The 25,773-nt window shown below is 44.3% G+C and overlaps 1 protein-coding gene across 1 annotated transcript; it reads left to right on the top strand.

Moving 5' to 3' along the window:
* Positions 1-22,601, top strand: mrpl45 (mitochondrial ribosomal protein L45). Its single transcript, XM_078224180.1, has 8 exons — positions 1-147; positions 2,460-2,658; positions 7,016-7,133; positions 10,481-10,579; positions 12,719-12,767; positions 15,052-15,201; positions 19,353-19,526; positions 21,329-22,601. The coding sequence occupies exons 1-8, from the start codon at positions 73-75 to the stop codon at positions 21,425-21,427; spliced, it is 963 nt and encodes a 320-aa protein (XP_078080306.1). The 5' UTR covers positions 1-72; the 3' UTR covers positions 21,428-22,601.
* Positions 22,602-25,773: the final 3,172 nt, after the last annotated feature.

Genomic DNA, 25,773 nt, shown 5'->3' with positions numbered 1-25,773 from the left:
CGGGCGGGAAAATCACGACGTCCGTTGACAGGCTCTGGTCCTCCAATATCCCGGCAGGCTACGGGCGAGAAGATGGCGGCGTCCATGGGCAGGCTGCTGCGGGCAGTGGAGAAACCGCTGGGACGGGGCGTGAGCGCAAACCGGCAGGTAGAGCGGCCTCAGAAACACCCGGGGGTCGGGGCTGACAGGCCGGGACCGGCTCGGCTCCTCATTTCGAAAAGCCCCGAGGCTTCTTAGGCCCGGCAACCCGGAGCGGCAGCTGTCAATGAACAGACTCTCCCTTCACCTCACTCACCTCCCTCTCTCCTGTTGCCTCTTCCTGGCTGGGAAAACTTCCAGATCTTCCCTCGCCCATTAATTAGACGAAATGTCATCCAGACTCGAAACATTGGTTCTATTTTCTCTCCACAGATGCTGTCAGACCAATAGAATCATAGAATCCTACAGTGCAGAACGAGGTCATTCGGCCCATCAAGTCTGCTCCGAACACAATCCCTCCCAGACCCTATCCCCATAACCCCACACATTTACTCTGATAGTCCCCCCGATACGAGGGGCAATTTAGAATGGCCAATCAACCTAACCTGCACATCTTTGGACTGTGGGAGGAAACCTGAGCACCTGGAGGAAACCCATGCAGACATGGGGAGAATGTGCGAACTCCACACAGACAGTGACCCGGGGCCAGAACTGAACCCAGATCCCTGGCGCTGTGAGGCAGCAGTGCTAACCACTGTGCCAGCCTGAGATTTTCCAGCATTTTTTGTTTTGGTTCACGAATTAGTCTTTACGTATTATTCAACTGCATAGGAACAGTAATAGGCCATTCAGTCCATTGCGCTGTATGGTGGGATCAGGCTCAATCATGGTTGATCATCCACTTCAATGTCTTTTCTCCCCCACACTATACCCATATCTCTTTATTTTACTGGTGAATAGAAATCTCTCAGTCTCTGCTTTTAAACATGCTCAATGAATGAGCTCCCACATCCCCCTGGAGTAGAGAGTTCCAAATATTTACAATCCTCTGAGTGAATGGGAGTTCACAGGCGAACCTGATCCATGTGCAAATTCTCCTCCCTAGACCAGAAATGTGAAGGATTTTTACTTTTCAGATCCCTCTGCCCCATGTTGTTTTGTGTCTCATGGAAACAATAAAAACTTCAGTTACCGTAGCTTCTGAATGTGAAATATTGGAAACTTGTGTAAGAAATATAAAAATCAAGCCTGCAAGTGAGAGATTACAACAGAAATGGATCTTTTGGTATTTGAAAGAGGTGGGAGGTGCAGGCGGGAGAGAGATGCAGAGTTTTAGGTAAGGAGTTTCAGAAGGTCAGAATTATAGTGGTTGAGAACTCTGATATTAGTGATGGGGGAGAAGAGGCAATGCACAGAAAGGAACATGGGAAGTGAACATTTAGGAGGAGAATTCATTCTGAATCTGGTTTCAAAAGAGAGCCAAGGTCATGAAAGCATTTATAGATGAAAAGGATTTGGCATTCAATGCATTATGGGAGAGCAAGATTTAGTGTTGAACAGGATATATGTGACAAAGTATTGGTTAAGTTTGAAGTTGTAGTGCAGGGAGATAGGAGTGAATTTCTGTGCATTCATGACTGATGGTGATAGAGAAATGTATAAGGGCTTGCACCATTGGAAGATGGGGCAGTGTTGAGAAGGGGGAAGTAAGCGGTCTCAGTAATGGAATAAACAGGAGCTTTAAAGCTCCGGTCCAAACAGAGAGCAAGATTGCAACAGGCTAACAGTGATCAAGGTGAGAGGTGGAGTCAGTGGCCGGGAAGCAGTGATTGTAGCTGGGATCAAATGTGATGATTTTTGTGTTCTGGATGTTAAGGTGGAGCAAACTGTGACTCAAGATGATTCCAAATAAGCAATAAGTACAGAGTGGCTCAAACTGGAGAACATCTGTGCACATTTGAAAGCTCATTTTATGGCTGCGGATGTTGTTAGCAAGAGCCACAATGTAGATGGGGGTATTGGTTACCATGTGGTTAAGCTTAGTAAGGCTGTTTGCTGCAATGTATTCTAAGGAAATCATATAGTTAGATATCCACTCCTTTTGACTCATCAGATCAAATTGTTTTCATCACTGAGACAGCAACTCGCTTTCATTCAGTGTTTCACAAGGGGTATTCAGATCCTAAACAAGATCTTGATGAGTTGGTGGCAAAGATGCAGAATTTGAAGAGAGCTTTGGGAAGAGAATTCCGTAGTGTAGGATGTGATGGTTGAAGCCTCCACTACCAGCAATGGAGCAGAGGAAAATGGAATACACAGTGGAGCAGAATGAAAATGTAAAATGGACTCTAGGACTGGAGGAGGTTGCAAAGGGAGATTGTGGGAGGATTTTAAACAGCCACCATTTATTTTGTCTTTTATCAAAGTAAATTAATTGCAAATTTAATGGTAAAGCAAAGGAATATTTGTCTGCTTGGCAGGTTTGTCAGGGCCTGGAAGCACTGCTTAGCCCTGTGAAGTTGTGTGCCTCTGCTACCATCATTACTGTGAGAACAAGGAGACATTATGTTCCACCACGTAAACAGAACAGCTCTGTTGATCAGGAGAAAGCAGCTCGAGCAGCAGGACTGGTCATTCAGCAACAGTACATGGAGCGGTCCATCAACATATCATGTACAGGTATGGAAAATCCTCACTAGCAGTACAGAGTTTGACCACTGCACGAGCTTCTAAAAGGAAACCAAATAGTGTTGGAAGAGTTTTGTGAATGGTTCACCTTCGGTATCCAAGGAAAGCTGAGATGGTTTCACAGTTGTTACTTTTTTGTATCTTGGGTCTGGTAATTGGGGGAAGTGATGAAAATTTCTCCCTGCTTCTCTCCTACCTCTCCCTCCTGCTGCACTCCCTTCCAACAGACATTGGCCCACACTGTGACACATTCTCACTAGTAATGGATACCCTCCATTATCTCTGTCATGTGTCTATTCTTCACATAAGATCTTGAACAAACAATTTAATTATTGAGAGCAGCTCACTGACCATGGGGTCAATTCATTGATCAGTGATCATAAGATTCATAGAATTTTGCAACACAGGAGGAGGCCATTTGGCCCATCACGCCTGTGTCCGCTCTTTAAAAGAGCAATCCAAATTGCCCCACATTCCTGCGCTTTCCCCCAAACCCTGTAATTTCTTCCTCCTTCAAATACAAGCCCAATTCTCTATTAACAGCTGCTGTGGCATTCCAGATCAGAACTTGCTCCATTTAAAAAAAGATCTCCTCCCTCAAGACCAATTGAAAAGGGACTGGACTCTATATATTATACAGTTGAATTAATCTTGACTTTGTTATAATTCAGGTCAGAAACTCCAAAGTATTTCATGAAGCCTGCCTGGATCATAAAATTTGCATCTTGAATTTGGCTAGGATAAGCATTATAGGTTTCACCTCAGCTATGATTCATATGACCCACTAGGGAGCTTTTATCAAAGTTTATTTAAGAATACAGTTAACATGTATGGAAAGAAAATTATCAATATCTTTTATCAATTACAAACAAAAACAAAACAACCATGATAATGTATAACCCTTAACAAATATATCTAAGATGTTCCAATCAAACAAAACTTCCTTTAGTCCAAAGAAAAACCTTTCCACAGGTTTAACACAGCAAAGACTAATGCTCACGTGATACTGAAATTGAGTCCTTTGGTTGGAGAAGTGAAAACCCTGACTTCTCAGCCTTGTAACTGCGAGCAGCCCTCTGGATACACTCAGAACAGTTTGAAGTCAGAAGAGCAGGGAGAGACTCTGGTCAAGCCACCAACAGGTTAAAGTCCAACAGGTTTATTTGGCAGCACAAGCTTTCGGAGCGCTGCTCCTTCATCAGGTGAGTGAGGACTTGTGTTCACAAACAGGGCATATAGAGACACAAACTCAATTTACAAGATAATGGTTGAAATGCGAGTCTTTACAGGTCATCAAGTCTTAAAGGTACAGACAATGTGAGTGGAGAGAGGGTTAAGCACAGGTTAAAGAGGTGTGTATTGTCTCCAGCCAGGACAGTTGGTGAGATTTTGCAAGCCCAGGCAAGTCGTGGGGGTTACAGATAGTGTGACATGAACCCAAGATCCCGGTTGAGGCCGTCCTCATGTGTGCAGAACTTGGCTATCAGTTTCTGCTCAGCGATTCTGTGTTGTGTGTACACACCGGGATCAACCGGGATCTTGGGTTCATGTCACACTATCTGTAACCCCCACGACTTGCCTGGGCTTGCAAAATCTCACTAACTGTCCTGGCTGGAGACAATACACACCTCTTTAACCTGTGCTTAACCCTCTCTCCACTCACATTGTCTGTACCTTTAAGACTTGATTACCTGTAAAGACTCGCATTCCAACCATTATCTTGTAAATTGAGTTTGTGTCTCTCTATGCCCTGTTTGTGAACACAAGTCCTCACTCACCTGATGAAGGAGCAGCGCTCCGAAAGCTTGTGCTGCCAAATAAACCCGTTGGACTTTAACCTGGTGTTGTGAGGCTTCTTACCCAGTCCAACACCAGCATCTCCACATCAAGCCACCAACAGCAGATGTTCTACTCCAGGAAGGCAAGAAGTCTTGCTTTCAGCTAACCATAACCAGGAAGAGAGAGAAACGCTTCTTTTCAGCTTGATGTCCCTTCTAAAACTAAAACTGCAGCTAGCCAAAACAGAAAATGAAACATTAAATTCAGTGGGAAGAAAAAAGAATTGTCCAAAACACATGACCTCCCTCCTAACAATGCAGGGTCATAAAACATCCCAGAGTAAAACTAAACAAGTTAAAGTTTATTTATTAGTCACAAGTACATTACATTAAGACTGCAATGAAGTTACTGTGAAAAACCCCATTTAAGCCACTGAAGGAGCAATAAAAAGACTTCTACAGACAACTTGGCAACAATCACAGAAGCTGAGAAGAGCTGCAGAGAACATTAAAAAAAAAATATATCTTACAGGTTCACTAACGCCACAGCAAAAAGTAATTTTTTCAACATCAACATCTCTTGGACTAAACATGGAAATTCAAAGAAAATGCACTATTTTATTTTAAGTCCTTTTGATTATTCTCCGGTATTTGCTCGAAGTCTGCGGATTAGTGTTACATTTCTGAAACTCTCAGAACAATTCTGAAGGATTGCTAACCATTGTTTTCTGTAAGCTGTCTGTGCAGTCATGCAGCGACCCAGGAGAATCATAAAATCGCTTCACTGCCGAAGGGGATACTGTGCAGTGTCCTCAAGTTGTCCCAGTTAAGATATCTTGCATCAAACAATGTAAACAGCACGGTGGCACAGTGGTTAGCATTGCTGCCTCATAGCACCAGGGACCCGGGTTCGATTCCCGGCTTGGGTCACTGTCTGTGTGGAGTTTGCACGTTCTCCCCGTGTCGGCGTGGGTTTCCTCCGGGTGCTCCGGTTTCCTCCCACAGTCCAAAGATGTGCGGGTTCGGTGGATTGGCCATGCTAAATTGCCCCTTTGTGTCAGGGGGACTAGCTAGGGTAAATGCATGGGGTTATGGGAATAGGGCCTGGGTAGGATGGTGGTTGGTGTAGACTCGATGGGCTGAATGGCCTCCTTCTGCACTGTAGGATTGTATGATTCTGTAGGATTCTAAACATGCCGCACATTCCAATGAACAGGCCATGCACAATCAACAAAGTTTCGAGGAGACATTTTTGGTAATTCTAAGAGCTTGGTCTTAGTTGGGGATTGTAACCATGATGTGGAGTTGCTGGCATTGGACTGGGGTGGGCACAGCAAGTAGTCTCACAACACCAGGTTAAAGTCCAACAAGTTTATTTGGTAGCACGAGCTTTTGGAGCACTGCCTCTTCAGCAGGTGAGTGCAGGATTTGTTTCACAAACAGGGCATATATAGACATGCATGGTAACACAGAGCCTATTGTAGGCCATGGCTATTGGGTTCGGGAGGAGAATTAATCAGCCAGGGATTTGCCACCTTTACTCCATCTAGTAGCCAGTGCCAGAAGTGCAAGTGTGCTGACTGAGGTTAAGATCAAATGGCACTCAATATCCCGGCTCTTACGGGGAGGATGACCACTCAGGCAAGAAGTACTGGAGGGTGGCCAGGGCATAGCTCAATGCTTGAAGCAAGGAGGGGAGAAAATTGATCAGTTTTCTACTCTTTTCAATTGGCAAAATGTATTTTTGGTGTGAAAGTATTTTATGAGATTCATTTTAAGAGGAAGACATCGTATATCATTTTAACACACACACTTTGTGCTGACTCTCTGCATTGTCTTCAAGGAAAGTTTATAAATTTATTCATTAGTGTCGCAAGTAGCCTCACAACACTGCAATGAAGTTACTATGAAGATCCCCTAGATGCTACATTCCGGCGCCTGTTCGGATACACTGGGGGAGAATTTAGCACGGTCAATGCGCCTAACCAGCATGTCTTTCGGACTGTGGGAGGAAACTGGAGCACCCGGAGGAAACTCACGCAGACACAGGGAGAACGTGCAAACTCCACACAGACAGTGACCCAAGCTGGGAATCGAATCTGGGTCCCTGGCGCTGTGAGGCAGCAGTGCTAACCACTGTGCCACCGTGGATGGTTCCTGACTGGGGCAGAAATCACATTAGGCAGAGTTCTTTACAGACAGCACATGATCAGAGTGAACTCGGTTCCATTGCCTGAGGGGCCGAAAAGGAATTTTGAAGAGTTCTTTTTCCTTCATATTGGGCTGTTGCCTCTCCCAGGAGATTAATGACGGGTGTGGGGAAGGGGTGAGGGTAGAGGGAAGTGATGCCCTGGCCATCACTCACCTGAAGAAGGAGTGACACTCCGAAAGCTTGTGCTACCAAATAAACCTGTTGGACTTTAACCTGGTGTTGTGAGACTTCTTACTGTGCCCACCCCAGTCCAACGCCGGCATCTCCACATCATGGTGTGGGCAGGCTTGATGGGCCAACTGATCTTTTCCTGTCATTAATTTCGTCAGTGACCTGTGCTGTTATGTCTTTCCTGTAGCGGGAATATTTGATCCGTACATTCCACCCGAAGGTGACGCTCGCATGTCCTCCCTAACAAAGGCAGGATTTAAACAACGTGCAGAACAGATCAAGCAAAGTGCAGCGTCGCAACTTGCGTGAGTTACAACTGTGCATTCTCATATAGCATCGGTTCACAAACATTTTTGGTTGCAGGAACCCTTTAAAAATAAATGAGAAATCACCGACCTATCATTTAAATTATAATGCATAAAACTCATGATACACAAGTGCTGCATGCGCAGAGTGTTTGAAGAAAAAAATATATTTTCTGACATATATCAATGAAACGGGTGTTTGTGCTTTCGCTGTAGGGTCTGTGTACCCTTACTGTGATGTTTCCTGCACTCTGCTCACACTGAGCATGCCTCTGGTTACTGCTGACCTTTGACTGTGGCATCCTCCCAACCACAGCACCCTGGGCCGTCAGCCACCGAGAGGTCTGGGACATGGTCGTTAAACATTTCACGCCGTTTTGTAGATCCCCTGCAAAGTTTCTTAGCCCCCTGGGGCTTGATGGAGCTCAATTTGAGAACCACCATAATAAAGTATTGAACCGCTCTTAATTTTTACTGTGTTTGAGGCAATGGTGTTGTGCTAATGTCGCTGGATTAATAATGATCTAGCGATATGGGTTCAAATCCCACCTTAACAACTGGTGAAATTTAAATTGAATCATAGAATCCCTACTGCGCAGAAAGAGGACATTTAGCCCATCGAGTCTGCGCTGATTACAATCCCATTCAGGTCCTATCCCCATAACCCCACTTATTTGCACTATTAACCCCCTGACACTAAGCGGCAATTTAGCATGGCCAGTCAACCTAACCCACACGCATATCTTTGGAGTGTGGGAGGAAACCGGAGCACACGGAGGAAACCCACGCAGGCACGGGGAGAACGTGCAGACTCCACACAGCCAGTGACCCGAGGCTGGGAATTGAACCCAGGCCCCTGGCGCTGTATTCAATAACTCTTGGCTTTGAGTCAGAACCTCATGGAACAAGCCTTGAACGTGAAATCTGGTAGCGAGGGAGTGCTGCTCTGTCGGAGGGCAATGCTAAGGCAGCTCCCTAACAGTACTGTGGCTGTTCCCACATCAGATGGACTGCAGCAGTTCAAAAAGGTGGCTCACCACCACCTTGAGGGCATTTAGGGATGGACAAAAAATGCTGCCCTAGCCAGTGATGTGCGCATCCCATGAACAAGTGAAAAGAAGGGAATGCTGCGCTGTCAGAGGTGCCATCTTTTAGACGAGAGGATAAAAAAAAGCCCCGTCAGCTAAACAAAGGAGATACCGTGGCACCTTTTCAAACAGCAGCAGTGGACTTCTCCCTGGTGACCTGGTTATGCCTCAACCTGTATCACTGACCATTCATCTTTTTGCTGTTTGTGAGACCTTGCCATGTGTAATTGGAGTGCTCTGAGGGCATGAACAACACCATATTTCTGCAGACTTTTCTATCTGACCAGGGGAGAGGCAAAATGAAAACAGAAAAGACTGGAAAAATTCAGCAGGTCTGACAGCACCTGTGGAGAGAGCAACAGAGTTGATGTTTTGTGTCCATGTGACTCTTCTTCAGGGTTAAAGAGAGGGAGAAATGTGATGGATTCTATACTGTGTGAGAGGGGGGTGGGGCAGTTGGAGCAGAATAAAAGGTCAGTAATTGGTGGGAGTTAGGAGAGATTGCGACAAAGATGTGTCGTGGCCTTCATCTTAATAGATGTAGGCCACGAGATGGAGGAAACATTAATGGCAGTGAGAGGGGCTATAGAGAGGGGCTATAGAAGGTGCTAGAAGTGGCATAAAATGTAAGAAATCAGAATGTGTTAATGGGACAATAAAGTGAAAACAAAACTAAAGAACAAGTGACAGATGGCCCAGTGAGGGGGGGGGTCTTTTGCATTGGGCTATTGGGTTATAAAAACAGGGTCAAGATGGAGGAGAAAGGTCACAGTCAGTGTCGAGTGCTGAGAGCTGTAATATGGCCAAGCAGAAGATGAGGTGCTGTTCAGCGTTGGGTTTCACTGGAGCATTGCACCAGGCCAAGGACAGACATGAGCAAGGTGCTGAGTTAAAATGGCAGCAACAGGAAGGTTGTGGTTATGTTGCAGACTGATAATATTTTTTCCCCCAGTGCAAACCGCCCACCCATCTGTCACTTGTTCCAAGTTTTGCTTTCACTGAGCACTGACCTTTAATTGTCCCATCAACACATTCTGATTTCTTACATTTTATGCCACTTCTAGCACCTTCTATAATCCCCTTCACTCCATTAATGTTTCCTCTATCTCGCGACCTACACATCTTTGTCATAATCTCTCCTAGCCCCCACCAATCACTGACCTTTTACTCTGCTCCAACTGCTCCACCCCCCCCCCCTCTACACAGTATATAATCCATCACATCTCTCGCTTTCTTTAACTCTGAAGAAGAGTCATACAGACTCGAAACATTAACTCTGTTTCTCTCTTCACAGATGTTTCCAGACCTGTTGAGTTTTTCCAGCAGTTTCTGTTTTGGTTTCAGATTCCCAGCCTCTGCGGTATTTTGCTGCTATTGTATTGGGGAAGCGAAGCAGTTGGATTCCACAGTGTGATTTTCATTGCTCGAATTGGGACATGAAAATGGGCCAGGTAGACCCAGATGAAATCCCCTCACTTGTCTATTAATGTTCACCAGAAGTAAGTTCAGGAAGACCTAATCCATAGGGACCAGTCCCAGTTTCAGAATTAATCAGCGTTAATTTCAGAAACTAAAATCAAAGGGATCTGAAGGTGAAAGTGTGCAGTGAATGAAGATATTTTGGGTGAAGCAATGAGGCTGTTGTAGAGCTGCATCAAACTCACTGCATTTCACCTGTACCATTGTGTATCTGGCTTTCACTGAACACATCAGTAAAGGAAACTGCGTCCTCTGAGATTGTTACTGGTGGAGTGTTTGTCTACAAACATGCTGAGATGGAATGGTCCATTGTCTTCACTGAAGACTTGGCTTCAGTGTACCTCATGGTGTCTTATTGAACTAGATAGACCCTGCCCTCCCTCCCCCCTCCTCAGGTTTGTGCCAAGGGAACTGATCTCAGCCATTGTGGTCGGATGAGAGTGGCGGCATTTTTCCCCAGTATCCTGAGGCCAAGGTTGGCCAAGCTTCCTGTTTGCTGTGATGCTGCCCATTGTTGAATAACCTTGCTGACACCCATTGCTCGTACATGAAAAGGGGGGACTTGGAAGAGGTGCTGGAAGGCTGTTGGTGTCTGTGTGATTCATGAAATGAAAGCATTGTGGATAAAAGCAGACAAAAGAGGTGAATAGTGTGCCATGATCGAGCTGTGGCTGATGAGATTATTAAATTTATCCTTTCATTCCATCTTCATGTCTCTATTCTTGATGGGCAGGGAAGTTCCTCCTCAGTAATGGATACTAACAGTCTTTCTTCTGACAGAATCCGAAAGGTGAAAGGACGAGATCAAGAATTTAACACTAAGGACTTTACCTCGAAGGCCCAAGATATTTACATAGAAGCGCACAACTGCCTTGTGAAGTGAGTAACATTTCTAAGGATCTTTGCACATGTAAATGAAAATATAAAATCATTGTCCTATCAATCCTGGCTTTACCAGTAACTATTACAGTAACCACCCAGAACACTCTGGGATCCCGACTGCTCCAAGTCTGGTCTCTTGAATACTGTCTGATTTTCATCACTTTACATTGATTTCTGGGCCTTCTGTTTCCTGGCTCCTAATCTAAGGAATTTCCTCCTTAAACCTTTTCACCCTCTCTCTTTCTCCTTCACGGACTCTCTGCAAGAGCATCTTACCCAGGCCCACCCCCTATCCCCGTAACCCTGTGCATTTGCCATGGCCTATCCACCTATCCTACACAGCTTGCGACACTAAGGGGCAATTTAGCATGGCTAATCTACCTGACCTTCACATTTTTGGACTGCGGGAGGGAACCAGAGCACCCGGGGGAAACCCGCGCAGACACGTAAGGAGGATGTGAAAACTCCACACAGACAGTGACCCAAGGCTGGAATCGAACCCGGGTCCCTGGCGGTAAATTCAATGTTTACTGATTCCCAACATCACCATTCTGATTCTAGCCGTGCAGATGTCTACATGCCAACCATGACACACTTGGTAGCACTCTAGCCTTCTGTTGGAAGATCATGAGACTTGAGTACAACATTTCAGCTGATAGCCCAATGCAGTACCGAGGTAATGCTAAACTGTCAGATGTACCGTCTTCTGGATGCAGCATTAAACCTCAAATCAGTGTAAAAGATTTCATGCCCACTCATTGTGGACGGGCAGTAGGGTTTTCCCCAATGATTCTCTTTGCTCCCAGCTCTGATGAAGGGTCTGAAAAGTTGCCTCTATTCTTTCCCCACAGATGCTGTCAGACCTGCTGAGATTTTCCAGCATTTTCTGTTTCTGGTTTTCCCCAATGTTGTGGCAAATATTTATTCTTTAGCCAACACCAGATTTGGTCTTTATCTCCTTGCTGCGTTGGTGTGGGGAAGATTTCAGGAGTTGCTTTTCTAAACCATGATTGTTAGAATTTTACTGAAGACTGGGCCCCCATCTACTGCTTGTTAACTTCAGCACAGGGGAGATTTACTGGGATGCTGCCAGAGATTAAGGACTTCAGTTGCATGGAAACATTAGAGAAACTAGGATTGTTTTCCTTGGGACAGAGAAGGTTAAGCGGAGATTCAATAGAGATGTTCCAAATGCTGAAATTGTAGCAAAGTAATTCAGAAGAAACTTTCTTCTGGCGAAAGGGTCTGAAATCAGAGGTGACGGATTTAAGGTCATCATCGAAAGAACCAGGAGATGAGAATTGATTTAAAATTGAGACGTGTGAAGTGGAATACAAGGCCTAAAAGGTTAATTTTAAATAAGCTTTCAAAAGGGAATTGGATAAATACTTGAAAGAGGAAATGGAGAAAAGTTAAAGTTTATTTATTAGTGTCACAAGTAGGCTTACATAAACACTGCAATGAAGTTACTGTGAAAATCCCCGAGTCGCCACACTCCAGTGCCTGTTCGGGTAAACGGAGGGAGAATTTAGCATGGCCAATGCACCTAACCAACATGTCTCTCGGACTGTGGGAGGAAACCAGAGGGTGGTGAATCTGTGGAACTCTTTGCCGCAGAAGGCTGTGGAGGCCGGGTCATTGAGTGTCTTTAAGACAGAGACAGATAGGTTCTTGATTAATAAGGGGATCAGGGGTTATGGGAAAAAGGCAGGAGAATGGGGATGAGAAAAATATCGGTCATGATTGAATGGTGGAGCAGACTCGATGGGCCGAGTGGCCTAATTCTGTCCCAATGTCTTATGGTCACCCGGAGAAACCCTCGCAGACACGGGAGAATGTGCAGACTCGGCACAGACAGTTACCCAAGCTGGGAATCAAACCCAGGTCCCTGGCACAGTGATGCAGCAGTGCTACCCACTGTGCCACCGTGCTGCCCAGGTGACTGGGACTAATTGGATAGTTTATTCAAAACGCCAGCACAGACACAATGGGCCAAATGGCTGCTTTCCTTGCTGTGAGATTCACAATTCTATTCTCTGCTGTATTGAACTGTAACTGCAGAGAGTTCAGGGATTTGTTTCCCCGAGAAGACCGTGAATACAATGTGATTTTTAAAAAAAACATTCTTGATTACAGATTTGACAAAGTGATGCTTCACAAGTTGGTAACAGAACGCTGTTACCCGGTGAGTATATTTATTATTCTATGACTTTATCTTTGCAAGTTTTCTTTCAAAAATAATGTCCTGGACAGGGGAGAGAGGCAGGCACTTCCTAACTTCTTCAACCCTCTGTCTGTAATCAGTGTGGGTTAATTTAACTGAGACTGAGGGGTGTTCCCAAACTCCTTATGTGTGCGGTATGTTTTTATAAAGTCACTGGTTGCAGACTTTCATGGTTTTTAAACAAAGTAGTATTATTTATTCACACATTTTTGCCAGAAAGGTTTATCTCTAATTCACACACACCACAGGCACCCAATACAAGATCCAAACTTAGCTTATCAATGAGTAGAGGCTGGGAACTCTATGTCCCATCAGGCCTGGGGAGTTTCTGTACAGACTGGGAGAGAGCAGCACATGCGCAATCCAGCATTTTAAACTGCTTCAGGCCGAGTACTCCTGTGTAAACAATAAAATGGCAGAAAACCCATATCTTGTCACCCAGAAGCAGAGCAGCATCACTGGGAAGAATCCCTTCCTGGGAGAGATCCCAATGAGAGTCCCAAACAGGAGATACGGAGAGGTCCCAGTTAGAAAGAAAGAGAGAGGAGCAGAGAAAGAGAATCCAAGCATAAAAAAGGCTGTGGTTGGCAGACTTTAAGTAATGAGATCACGGGGAAGTCCTGAAGGTCGAAGAAGCAGCAGAAGGTTGGTGACTCAATGCTGCAGCCTGTTGGGACAAAGGCAACCCTTTGGAGCAGCAATGTTCTGCTTGGCACAGCCAAAGAGCTTGTGAGTTGATGCTGCAATGCAGACTCGGGAACCTGGTGGACCATTGTTGAACCTGTCCGAGTTGGAGATAATTGCAAGGTGAAATCTTTAAAGGTGAAGTTTGGAATCCCTCATGAGAGAGACAGAATTTCAACAAGATTCAGCGCTCTGTTTACTGATGTCTGGGTTATTAAGAAATCCATGGAATCTGCCTTGGTTGCATCTGCTATTTATTATGCAGTGTATTGTGTTTTACAAGTTGCTACTACCAAAAAACTTTGTGTTCTGGCTTGGGATCATAACATACACAAGAAAGAGTAAAAGAAAGGTGGTTTACTTCAACAAATATTAAAGTCAAACAGAATAGGTAACAGTTCACATGTTTGTTAGAATCCCGTGAGAGGGGCTTTTCCATTTGGGGGCTGAAGTTCTGATGACTCCAGATAGCTGAAAAGAGGATTTTGTGGAGTTTTTTCAGAATGAGGTTTGCACAGCAAGTAGGACAAACAGCCTTAATAATACTTTTAGCTCGAGGGCCAGTTTGCCTTTTCCAGGCAAACCTGGGATCTTTCAGAAACAGACTTTCAAAAAGGCTTTAAAAACCTTAAGATAAAAGTAAAAAGCTGCGGATGCTGGCATCTGAACCAAAAACAGTATCTGTGGGGAGAGAATAGAGCCAACGTTTCGTGTCTAGATGACCATTGATATATATTTTAAAAATCACAAGTCTATTAATGTTAACAAAGGAGTCTCCACCTCTGGTCAAGAACCATTGACGTACAGCAGAGATGTATGGGCACTTCCCTTGTGCGTAATCAGTTTAATTAGTTTTCCTTTGTTATCTAGCACATCCTGAGTCAGAAGGTCTGAGAGCTTGTTATACTTGTTTTGGGGTAAATCCTGACAATAGCAGCTATGATATTCCACAAGGATGTTGTCTAGGCATGACCACTGTAATCCACTTTTAAAAGTTTTCAGAAACTTGGCCAATTTGCAGTTCCAAACATCAGGTGACTTGTGGCAGCCATCTTAGAACAATAGAGTCCCTACAGTGCAGAAAGAGGCCATTGAGCCTGCACTGACAACAATCCCACCCCGTATCTAGGCTCTATCCCCGTAACCACGTGACACTAAGGAGCAATTTAGCATGGTCAATCAACCTAACCTGCACATCTTTGGAATGTGTGAGGAAACCCACGCAGACACGGGGAGAACGTGCAAACTCTACAAAGACAGTCACCCGAGGCCGGAATTGAACCCGGGTCCCTGGTGCTGTGAGGCAGCAGTGCTAACCACTGTGCCACCCATCTTAGAGATCAAGTATCCTTTTTTAAAAGAAGGCCCATACTGGCTTTAACAATTTGTAATATGCTTGTGTCTGTTTGGCATGACAGTAATTTTGTATTTGGCTTTGCCACACTATTGCAGGGAGGAAGGAATCATCCAAGTTGATGAAAGGGAGTCACAGGGAAGTTTGAATTGACGTCCTTCCCATTGAGTAAAGTAGACTAATCTGAGTCCATGGTCTTCCCATTAGGATATGGTGCGTGGCAACAGGTACAAGACTATTTGCTGGAAGTTTCTGCAGTCGCTGGAGCCACCAAAGCTTGTGCACGTCCGATGCCCTGATATGGTCAGCAAAGGGAACCTGTACGGCCAGGTTACTGTCCGTTTTCACACCCAGCAGGTATTGGTCAACCAACACTCTTTATCATTGAGTGTGGGGGAGCCCAAGCGAATGTGATAATCTTAAAACTTAGATAAGGAGAAGCTGCGATTGTTCTCCTTAGAGCAGAGAATTTTAAGAGCTAACTTAGTAGAGGTACATAGGAACAAGGGTAGGCCATTCAGCCCCTTGAGTCCAGTCCACCATTCAATAAGATCAGGGCTGATCTGTGGCCTAACTCCATGTACGTGCCCTCAGCCCATATCTCTTGATAGCCCTGATTTAAAATCATGAAGGGTTTACATAGAATAATTAAAGGAAACTCTTTCTAATAGATGAAGTTTCAATGGAGGGCACAGCTTTTTAAGGGGTTTGGCAAAAGAGCAAGAGGCAGCAATAAGAAAAATGTGTTTATGCATTGAGTGGTTAGGCATTGGAATGTGCTGCTTGATAGAGTGGGGAATGCAGATGCTGAAGCAGCCTTCAAAAAGTTCCTTGAAAGGGAAAAGCATTAGATCTGGGGAAAGAGCCGGATGTTCTTGGAAAGAACCAGAGCAGAGTTGATGGGCTGAATGGTCAGCTTCTGTACTGTTCTATGATTCTATATGATTGGCAGCTGGATGCCTGTTACAATACAGAAGAAATCTCTGAGTTATTCAGGCTTGCTTATCGATGTTGATTGAATTTGGAGCTCAGAAACTGGCCATTCAGCTGAACTGTTCTCTCCACATGACCCTCCACCCACCCTACTTCATCCCACTCTATCCACATATCCTTTATTACTCATGTGTTTCTTTAGCTTCCTCTTAAATGTCTTTATGCTGTTCCCCTCAAACATCCCATGTGGTAGCAACCACTTTAACCACTCTGTGGGTAAAGAGGTTCCTCTTGAGTTTCTTACTGGAGTTATTGGTGACTATCCTCGGTTTATGACACCGCGCTTGTTCTCATGATTCACTGATCCCAGCTCTCAAACACATCTTGGTGCAAAGCTTACCCATTGTTTTCTGTTCTCTGTGTAGGGATTGACTGGGATTTTGTTTAATAGTCTTGTGTTTGACATGTGCTACTTGTCAAGATCACAGACAGATCTTGGGTCAACATTCCTCCAGCATCTCCCCCGTGGCACCATCGGTGGGTTAGATAATTGGTTGGTGCTCAGAGAGAATTTCTGCTGTGACGGGTGGAATTTTTGATCCTAATTTCTCCTCTTTTCCACTCGGTTTCGAATAGTTTGAAGACACCAATTTAAACGGAGGTCACCATGCAGACAAAATGTCTGGGTCATTGGCTCAGACACCCTTTGAAGGAGCCAAACTATGCTGACATGCTGCAAGAATAAAGGCTCCGGCTTTTGATCAGCACTAAATCCATTAAGCTAAAGATGCCTTGAACCAGCCTGTGAAGGGAGGATGTCAGATGCCTATTGTGGTTTGAAATTGTCACATCTCAAAGCGATATGATTACCTTCCACATCAAACATAAGTTTCCAGATGATCAAATATTATTTTGCTGACTTTCAGAACAAATGTTTGCTCAGCATAAAGGTTCCTAAAAATTAAAAACAATACATTTGACATCACGCTGTTTGCTCATCTTGCTGCAATGCACAGGCCAGAACTCCACATCAGGTTCTGTAAGGATCTGTGTTACAGCCCAGCTTGAGGGAGTTAAGCCCAGTGTGTCCACGCAGCCCCTTTGAAAGTTAGTCCTTTCCCCATCGCTTTACAATACTTTCCCCTTCCAGTAATTATCCAGCTCCCTTTTGACAGTGATTATCGAATCCACTTTTATCAGCCGTTTAGTAAGAAGTCTCACAACACCAGGTTAAAGTCCAACAGGTTTATTTGGCATCATGAACTTTCGGAGCGCTGTTCCTTCATCAGGTGAGTGGAGAGTTGGGTTGAGGGTTGGGAGTGGAGAGTTGAGTTGACCCAACTCTCCACTCACCTGATGAAGGAACAGCACTCCGAAAGCTCATGATGCCAAATAAACCTGTTGGATTTTAACCTGGTGTTGTAAGACTACTTACTGTGCCTATCCCAGTCCAACGCCGGTATCTCCACATCATCAACCGTTCAGGCAGTGCATTCCAGATCATCAGAATCCTCCTGTCACTTTATGCATTTCCAGATCAAACACGTATCAAATAAAAACCAAAGTGCCTTTTTTTTTAGAGGAACATAACTCGGAAGAGACTAAACCATGTGATATTAGTTCTTACTGAGAAGCAATATTGTTTTTTTTTTCTTTGAGAATTGTTTCATCTCAAGTTCCCCAAGGAGAACTGGATCGTTTTAGCCTAATTACTTATTTCAGTAACGTCTCCACAACCAGCTCCAAATTTACAATCCTGTCCTGTTTGCTATGCTGCTGGCAATGTCTGTGAGTGCGATTTCATAGAATCATGGAATCAGACAGTGCAGAAGAGGCCCTTCGGCCCATCTGCACCATGTGTGAAATACCTGATCTCCCACCTAACCCCATTTACCAGCACTTGGCCCATAGCCTTGAATTTATTTGTCAATAAACTATTTGTTGCATGGGTTGTTAGTCCTTTATGTGCATGTATGATGAACCCATTGGGTGGGGATCACGGCTGAATTTCAAATTTAAGTTCTTCCTAGCCCTTGTTTTCAAACCCCCGCACGGTCTCACCATTCCTATCTCTATACCCTCCCCCCCAACTCCACAAACATCCAAACGGCATGGCGGCACAATGGTTACCACCGCTGCTTCACGGCACAAGGAACCTGGGTTCGATTCCGGGCTTGGGTCACTGTCTGTGTGGAGTTTGCACGTTCTCCCTGTGTCTGCGTGAGTTTCCTCCGGGTGCTCCAGTTTCCTCCCACAGTCTGAAAGACGTGCTGGTTAGGTGCATTGGCTGGCTATGCTAAATTCTCCCTCAGTGTACCCGAACAGGCGCTGGAGTGTGGCAACTAGGGGATTTCGACAGTAACTTCATTGCGGTGTTAATATAAGCCTACTCGAGACACTAATAAATTTTTTTTTTAAATTCTGCACGAGTATAATTCAGGCCTGTTCAGCATTGTAATTTCAATCACTCCTCCATTGGTGGCTGCGCCTTCCGTTGCCAAGGCCCTAAACTCTGAAATCTCTTCCCAAAACCGCTCTGCCTCCACACCTCTCTTTCTGCCTTAAAGCAAATCCTTAAAATCTACCAATTTTCTGACTATCTGCCCTAGTACCTCCTCCTGTAGCTTGGTGTCAAATTTTGCTTTCGAACGCTCCTATGAAACAGCTGGGGATGTTTTATGAGATTGAAGGCACTTTTTAAATACAAGTTTTTGTTGTAACCGTCCACTTATAGAAATCATAGAAACCCTACAGTGTAGAAAGAGGCCATTCAGCCCATCGAGTCTGCACTGACCACAATCCCACCCAGGCCCTACCCCCATATCCCTACATATTTACCCACTAATCCCTCTCACCTACCCATCTCAAGACACTAAGGGGCAATTTTAGCACGGCCAATCAACCTAACCCGCACATCTTTGGACTTTGGATTATAAAAGCAAAATACTGTGGATGCTGGAAATCTGAAATAAAAACTGGATAAGCTCAGCAGATCTGGCAGTGTCTGTGGAGAGAGAAACAGAGTTAACGATTCGAGTCCGTGTGAATCTTGAGAGTTATGAAGAAGAGTCATACAGACTTGGAATGTTAACTCTGTTTCGCTCTCCACCGATCGTGCCAGACCTGCTGAGATTATCTTGTTTTTGTTACATGTAAGTTTTGAACGCGGTGCATACCCTTTAAAGGAATGATGTGGAGATGCCGGCGTTGGACTGGGATGGGCACAGTAAGAAGTCTCACAACACCAGGTTGAAGTCCAACAGGTTTATTTGGAATCACGAGCTGCTCACCTGATGAAGGAGCAGCGCTCCGAAAGTTCGATATTCCAAATAAACCTGTTGGACTTTAACCTGGTGTTGTGAGACTTCTTACTTTAAAGGAAGGGAGTTGTGACAATCGTAATAGGTTTAAGGCATCATTTTGAGTTTAACCTTGAATCTTCCTCATTTAGTTGCTGCTTTTGTTGCACAGTACTAGCCGCTTGCGCCCATTATTGACTATGCTGGGAAGCTCTGACATTGATAGAGTGTTAATTGTGGTGCACGTTAACTGTAAGCTGCTATTTCTGCCCTCAGACTTTGGCAATCTATGACCGATTTGGTCGGCTGATGTGCGGCAATGAAGAGCTGCCGAAAGATGTCCTGGAATATGTGGTCTTTGAAAGACATTTAACCAATCCCTATGGTTTATGGCGAATGCATGGAAAAATAGTGCCTGCTTGGGCTCCTCCCAAAGATCCTATCATTAAGGTGCAAATTCTACCTTGTGTTTGAATGTTTTCAAATCCCTGTGCCATGGCCCCTCCTTATTCTCTAACATAAAAGTAAGGATTGATGTATAACCATGAAACAGGGGCTGAATTACACCGGTTTGGGTTAATCTAATTCTTTCTCACACATGGGTGGCACGGTGGTTAGCACTGCTGCCTCACAGCTCCAGGGGCCCGGGTTCGATTCCAACCTCGGGTGACTGTCCGTGTGGAGTTTGCACGTTCTCCCCGTGTCTGTGTGGGTTTCCTCCGGGTGCTCCGGTTTCCCGTCTCACTCCAAAGATGTGCGGGTTAGGTTGATTGGCCATGCGATATTGCTCCTTAGTGTCAGGGGGATTCGCAGGGTAAATACCTGGGGGGGGTATGGGCATAGGGCCTGGGTGGGATAACTGTCGGTGCAGGCTAGATGGGCCAAATAACCACCTTCTGCGCTGTAGGGATTCTATGATTTGCTCTGCTTCCCCCAAAAGCTATGTTCACACTTGAGTCTTTCATGCACTATATCTCAGCAAATCATCTAGTTTATAAGTCTGTAGAGAATTGGTGTCCACAATATTTAATTTCTGTGTCATGCATAAAACCTACTTGTGTTATGTTGAGCTCTGAATAACCTAATTTCTGTTGCATCTGTCTCATTTGCTTCTGGTTTTTTTTTAGAGGGAGAGGATTACTGATTTTTTGTTAAAAAAGCTTTTAATTTATTGAGTTCCATATCAGTCAGGATAGAGTTTAATCAAAATAATAATGTTTCTTCATGAACCATCATCCGTAATTTGTAATAGTAACAACAGCTGCGATTAAAAAGCGGGTGATAACAACAGCAGATAATGAAATCTGATTTGAAAGGGGCACAAAATCATTCCAAAACCAGCAACGATAGTAGATTCCACTAACTAGAAAGCAAAACTAGGAAGAAGTTTAGCCAAAATTCTGGGAGAGCCGCCTTGTAAAAATGTGCCCATGTTCATAGAAGCATTGAGTCCCTACAGTGCATCCATCGAGCCTGCACTGACAACAATCCCACCCAGGCCCTATCCCCTTAACCCCACGTATTTACCCTGTTAGTCCCCCTGACACTAAGGGGCAATTTATCATGGCCAATCAACCTAATCTGCACATCTTTGAACAGTGGGAAGAAATTGGAGCGCCAGGAGAAAACCCACGCAGGCATGGGGAGAACGTGCAAACTCCACACTCACCCGAGGCCAGAATTGAACCCGGGCCCCTGGCGCTGTGAGGCAGCAGTGCTAACCACTGTGCCATCGTGCCACTCCACTCAGTGGTATGTTTTAAGTGGGGGTGGCATGGTGGCACAGTGGTTAGCACTGCTGCCTCAGTGCCAGGGACCCGGGTTCAATTCCGGCCTTGGGTGACTGTCTGTGCGGAGTTTGCACATTCTCCCCATGTCTGCGTGGGTTTCCTCCGAATGCTCTGGTTTCCTCCCACAGTCCAAAGATGTCTGAGTTAGGTTGATTGGCCATGCTAAATTGACCCTAGTGTCAGGGGGATTATCAGGGTGAATATGTGGGATTACAGGAATAGGGCCTGGGTAGGATTGTAGTCGCTGCAGACTCGATGGGCCGAATGCCCTCCTGCACTGTAGGAATTCTGTGATTCACTCTTCTCTGATACCACTGAGTGTCAATCTGATTGATGATTGAGTTGGTGATGAATCCTGCACTTTAGCTGCATCGCCCCATTCAGATAACACTTGAGATGCAGTATTGTTGCAGCAAAAATTGTGAATGGAAATACGAATTTTGATTTGTTTCTAATCTCCAGACAATTATGATTCCTGGACCCAAACTCGAGCCATGGGAAGAGATTGAGGTGAAGAATATTGAGATCCCCAAACCCGAAACTGTACAGTGGAACAAGTGAGGAACTGTGCGGAAACTGAGAGGCTGAAAATCATGTTTGAGCTTTGCTGTTTGCACTGGGCTTCATGTATCATTCAGTGCAGTGGACACAAGGTTCTACACACCTCATCATCCTTTGATTACCAGCTTAGTCTGCTTATAAACTGGACAATGTCAATCCCTTTCCAACAAGAGTCAGCGTGTGTCAAAAACATCATCAAGCCCAGAATCACTGAACCATGGAATCAGCAGCTGAATTCTCTTACCCATTCTAATCTTCGAGCCGACTCCTTTCATTTTTGGAAATTATCCTGAGTCCTTATTTCTGATCAGTTGCCCCAGCCTAGCACGTTACAGCTACTAAAACCCGGTTCAATGCACTGAGAAGCTTCATTTATAAACTGCAGTGAACGCTGTCTTAACCTGTCTTTATACCGAGAGCAGAAATTCATTCACTGCTGTGTTAAAGCTGTATAAGGAGAGTAGCTACAGTATCTACAGAGAACATGGAATTCATCACCCGGTAGTGATTCTAGATTGGTTTTCACTGCATCCCATGCAGAGTAATTAATACCTAGGAATGAGTGACAAAGTTGTAGTTTAACGAACCACGTTTTAAGGGGTCATAGCTCTTGGAGATGCCTTTAGTGGCCTACAGGAAATGAGTCAGCACGGTAGCACAGTGGTTAGCACTACTGCTTCACAGCTCCAGGGACCTGGGTTCGATTCCCGGCTTGGGTCACTGTCTGTGTGGAGTTTGCGCCTTCTCCTCGTGTCTGTGTGGGTTTCCTCCGGGTGCTCCGGTTTCGTCCCACAGTCCAAAGATGTGCGGGTTAGGTTGATTGGCCATGCTAAAATTGCCTCTTAGTGTCCTGAGATGTGTAGGTTAGAGGGATTAGTGGGTAAATGTGTAGGGTTATGGGAGTAGCGCCTGGGTGGGATTGTGGTCTGTGCAGACTCGATGGGCCGAATGGCCTGTTACTGCACTGTAGGGTTTCTATGACTTTCTGTGAGTCGAAATTTGAGTATAAATGCCAGCCTTGCAACTTACTCTCTTGGGATGAGTTCCAGGTAGAATTAAGTGTTCCAGTTTATGAAAGTGATGGTTCTTAAATTCCTTGGGTTTGTAGAACTCTGGTTCAAAGTTTGCTGTTTCCATTTGATAGTGGATAATAAAATCTAAGTCTATGAATTTATATATGTATGTGAGAGAGCAAGATGTAATGTATCTGAGTATCAATGTTAGCTGTGACGTGGAACAATTGGACTGGGGTTCAGGTTCCTATGTAGTGAATTTCCAACTCATCAACTAGAGACCTCAGCTTCCCCATGGGGAAATGTTTCATTTTCCAACACACTAGTGTGAAGCATTCTTGGATCCTGGCACACAAGGTGGATACCGAGTAAAGCAATGTGCTAGTGAGTGTGAATTCATACCTCATTCTTGTATAAGGCAGCCTTGGTGACTGCTAATTTATTGTTGAATTATGGACAGTTTTGAGCAGTTCACAAGGATGTGAATGACCCCAAACGCCATCGTCCCGAAACTTTTACAAACAGAATGATGACTTTCATCCCCCCCACTCTGGCCGAATTCAAACTCAAATCCAGCATCGCACAGAGAGGTGTAGAACTTCATTTATATAGCCTCTTTCACATCCTTGATATCCTAAAGTGTTTTACAGCTGCCAGATTATTTTGAAGTGTGGCCACTGTAGTTTTGTTGTGAAGGTGGGAATGGTGGCCCAGACACCAGATCTTTTCTGCCAAACCAAACAGACAGACATTTCTTAATGGACCTTGGCTTCATCTTTGGTCTGGAAGACAGCACCTCTGACAGAGCAGCACTCCCTCACAGCACTGTACTGGAGCATCAGTGCCAATTGACAATCAAGTCAGTTGATCTTGATAACCAGACCTCAGCCCCGACTGCAACTGAACCACATAACTGGTAACAATAGATTTTTTTTTTTCTTAAGTAGGTAGTAGCTTTTATATTTCCTTCATTCCAGTATCTTAAGATTAGTTTGTAGCTCCAACTGACTGTTGATTTAGTAATTCCGTTTATTAAGGGCAAAATCACTCATTTTTAAAGAACTTTAAATTTTTCTTTGGCTTATATTTGGAAAATGTTAAGAACATATTTACAATTCATGGGGTGTTAGCACTTGAAATGAGGAACATCCTAGCTGCCAGAATTTATTCAATATACCATCTGTTTTCAGTCTGTCAGAGGGATTGAACTCAGCCAGTTATAAACAATGCATCTTAACAATGACGCCTTGGATTTGATTCACACCGTTGCTGTTGTGAAACATCCCAAATAGGGCACCGAGGTATATAAAGTAGGTGACCCAAAGTTTGGTGAAAGAGGTATTTCTAAAGAAGCGAGGTAGGTCTAAAGAATCATCTTAAGGCGGGGGGGAGGAAATTCAGAGCTTTGGATCGTGGTAGCTGAAGGCACAGTTGCCAATAGTGGAGGGACTAGAATTGGGAATTTTAAAATCGAGGTGCTACTGGACCAATGTTGATTTGAGAGCACGGGGGTGATTGGTGAACAGGACTAGGTGCGAGTTAGGACCTGGGTGACAGAGCTTTGGATAAGTTCGAGTAGAGTGGAATGTGGGAGGCTAGCCAGTAGCCAAGTGCAGAGGTAACAAAGGGCTTTCAGCAGCAGATGAGCTGAATGTGGGATGGGGTTGGACAATGTTTTGGAATTAGAAGGAGGCAGTTTTGGGGATGGAGTGTATATGTGGCCAGTTACAACATGAATCATCTGTTCTGCCTCAGACAGTTGCCCGGAAGTTATGAAATCGTCTTTGTCGAAGAAAATGTTTGAAAATAACTTGGAGAATCAACTGGAGCTTGGTGAAAACTCTGTACAAAATAATAACCAATCACTGATGGCACTGTGTGTAGCTTTTATTAAGGTTCAATTGCCACAATGCAATGTCACAATGTTGATAACCAGTAACCCAAAGGGGTGACAGGCAAAGGAGGAGGATTACTCACTCGTGCGGGTTCTCAGTGGCAAGATATGTGAGATTTGCTGATGACAGGAGAAATATTAAGGCTATTGGAAAGAAACTGAAACTAGCAAAGAAATATTTTTGCTAAATCATTTGTTTCCCTTTGGCGGGGCTTTGCCAGATTTCAATATTAATGTAGACCCGGCAGAATCAAAATCCGTCTCTTTATAACCATTTTAAACGTGTAGGTTTTAGTTCACAGTGGTTTCGGAACCTGAATTAGGATTTCCTCAGACATGAAGAAATGTTTGGCCTAATGTCGCTTTGGGATATGACAGGTCTGCCAACCAAAGGTCATGAGTTCAAATCCCACCATGGCAAGTTATGAAAATAAATTGAACAAATCTGTTCTGACCACATCTTTCTTATTTGTTGTCCATATTGGAGAACAAATAGCGATAGTAAAGGACAATATCTTCACACAAACAGATTTTTCAGCTTCACTCCTCATCTCTGGTGTTTTAGAGAGAGGTTTATTGCAGCTATCTAATCTGGCTGAATGCGATTCCTTTCCCAAACTACATCTTTGACATTCTTAATGCAATTACAGCTTGGTAATAAATTTCGTTTTGGTACTGTCTCCATATTCCAGGAGGAAAATAAAAAATATATTAGCAGTGACGATAGCTGGAATGCTGTTATTAGCCTCAATACCTTGATTAGAGAGATATCAGCCAAGGATCCTCTTCCAGTGGAAGTTATGCATCTTTCTGTCAGGTAACCCCTAGCCAGAGTATCCTGATGTCAATGGCCTAGGATGCTAATGCAATGTAATGTGTATATTTGAGAAGTGGGGAGGTAAGTAGGTTTATTCCAAGTGTCCAATTGGAGCGCATTTCCTTAGACCAATTGCAGCCAGCAGCACAGAGAGAACATTTCTTCTTATCTAATCCCATTGGGAAGACAGCAGAAATGAATCCATGAGGTTCAGTTTTCCCACTGAACGCTGATTAAACTTGTGTATCATAGTACAGACTTATCAGAGAAAAACAGGTAAAGAAACACACCCGGAGTTGAAATGGTTTTGGTGTTGTATCAGTTTACAATCAATGAGATGTAATTTCATTTTTCAAAGTACCTCTTGTGTTGGCCCATGAAACAACCCTCAAGGTTATCATCGCTACACTCTGCAGGGATATGCAATATGGATACACCAGCCTCAGATTATTTAGACAATTGTAGCGATGGATTGAATATTTAGTTAAACATTAATGTATTATTAGCCACTTCTTTTGGGAAGAAGCTGTTTATTATGTTGCACTCTTGTATTTACATCAGAAATCCTGCCATTAATGAATTGTGTTCTGCCATATTTCTTTTGGGAAAGCAGAACGTAAAA

This window comes from Mustelus asterias, chromosome 11, assembly GCF_964213995.1.
Source record: "Mustelus asterias chromosome 11, sMusAst1.hap1.1, whole genome shotgun sequence".
Taxonomy (NCBI): Eukaryota; Metazoa; Chordata; class Chondrichthyes; order Carcharhiniformes; family Triakidae; genus Mustelus; species Mustelus asterias.
Note: the sequence above shows the minus strand (reverse complement) of the source record. Positions and strands in the feature narration are given on the sequence as shown.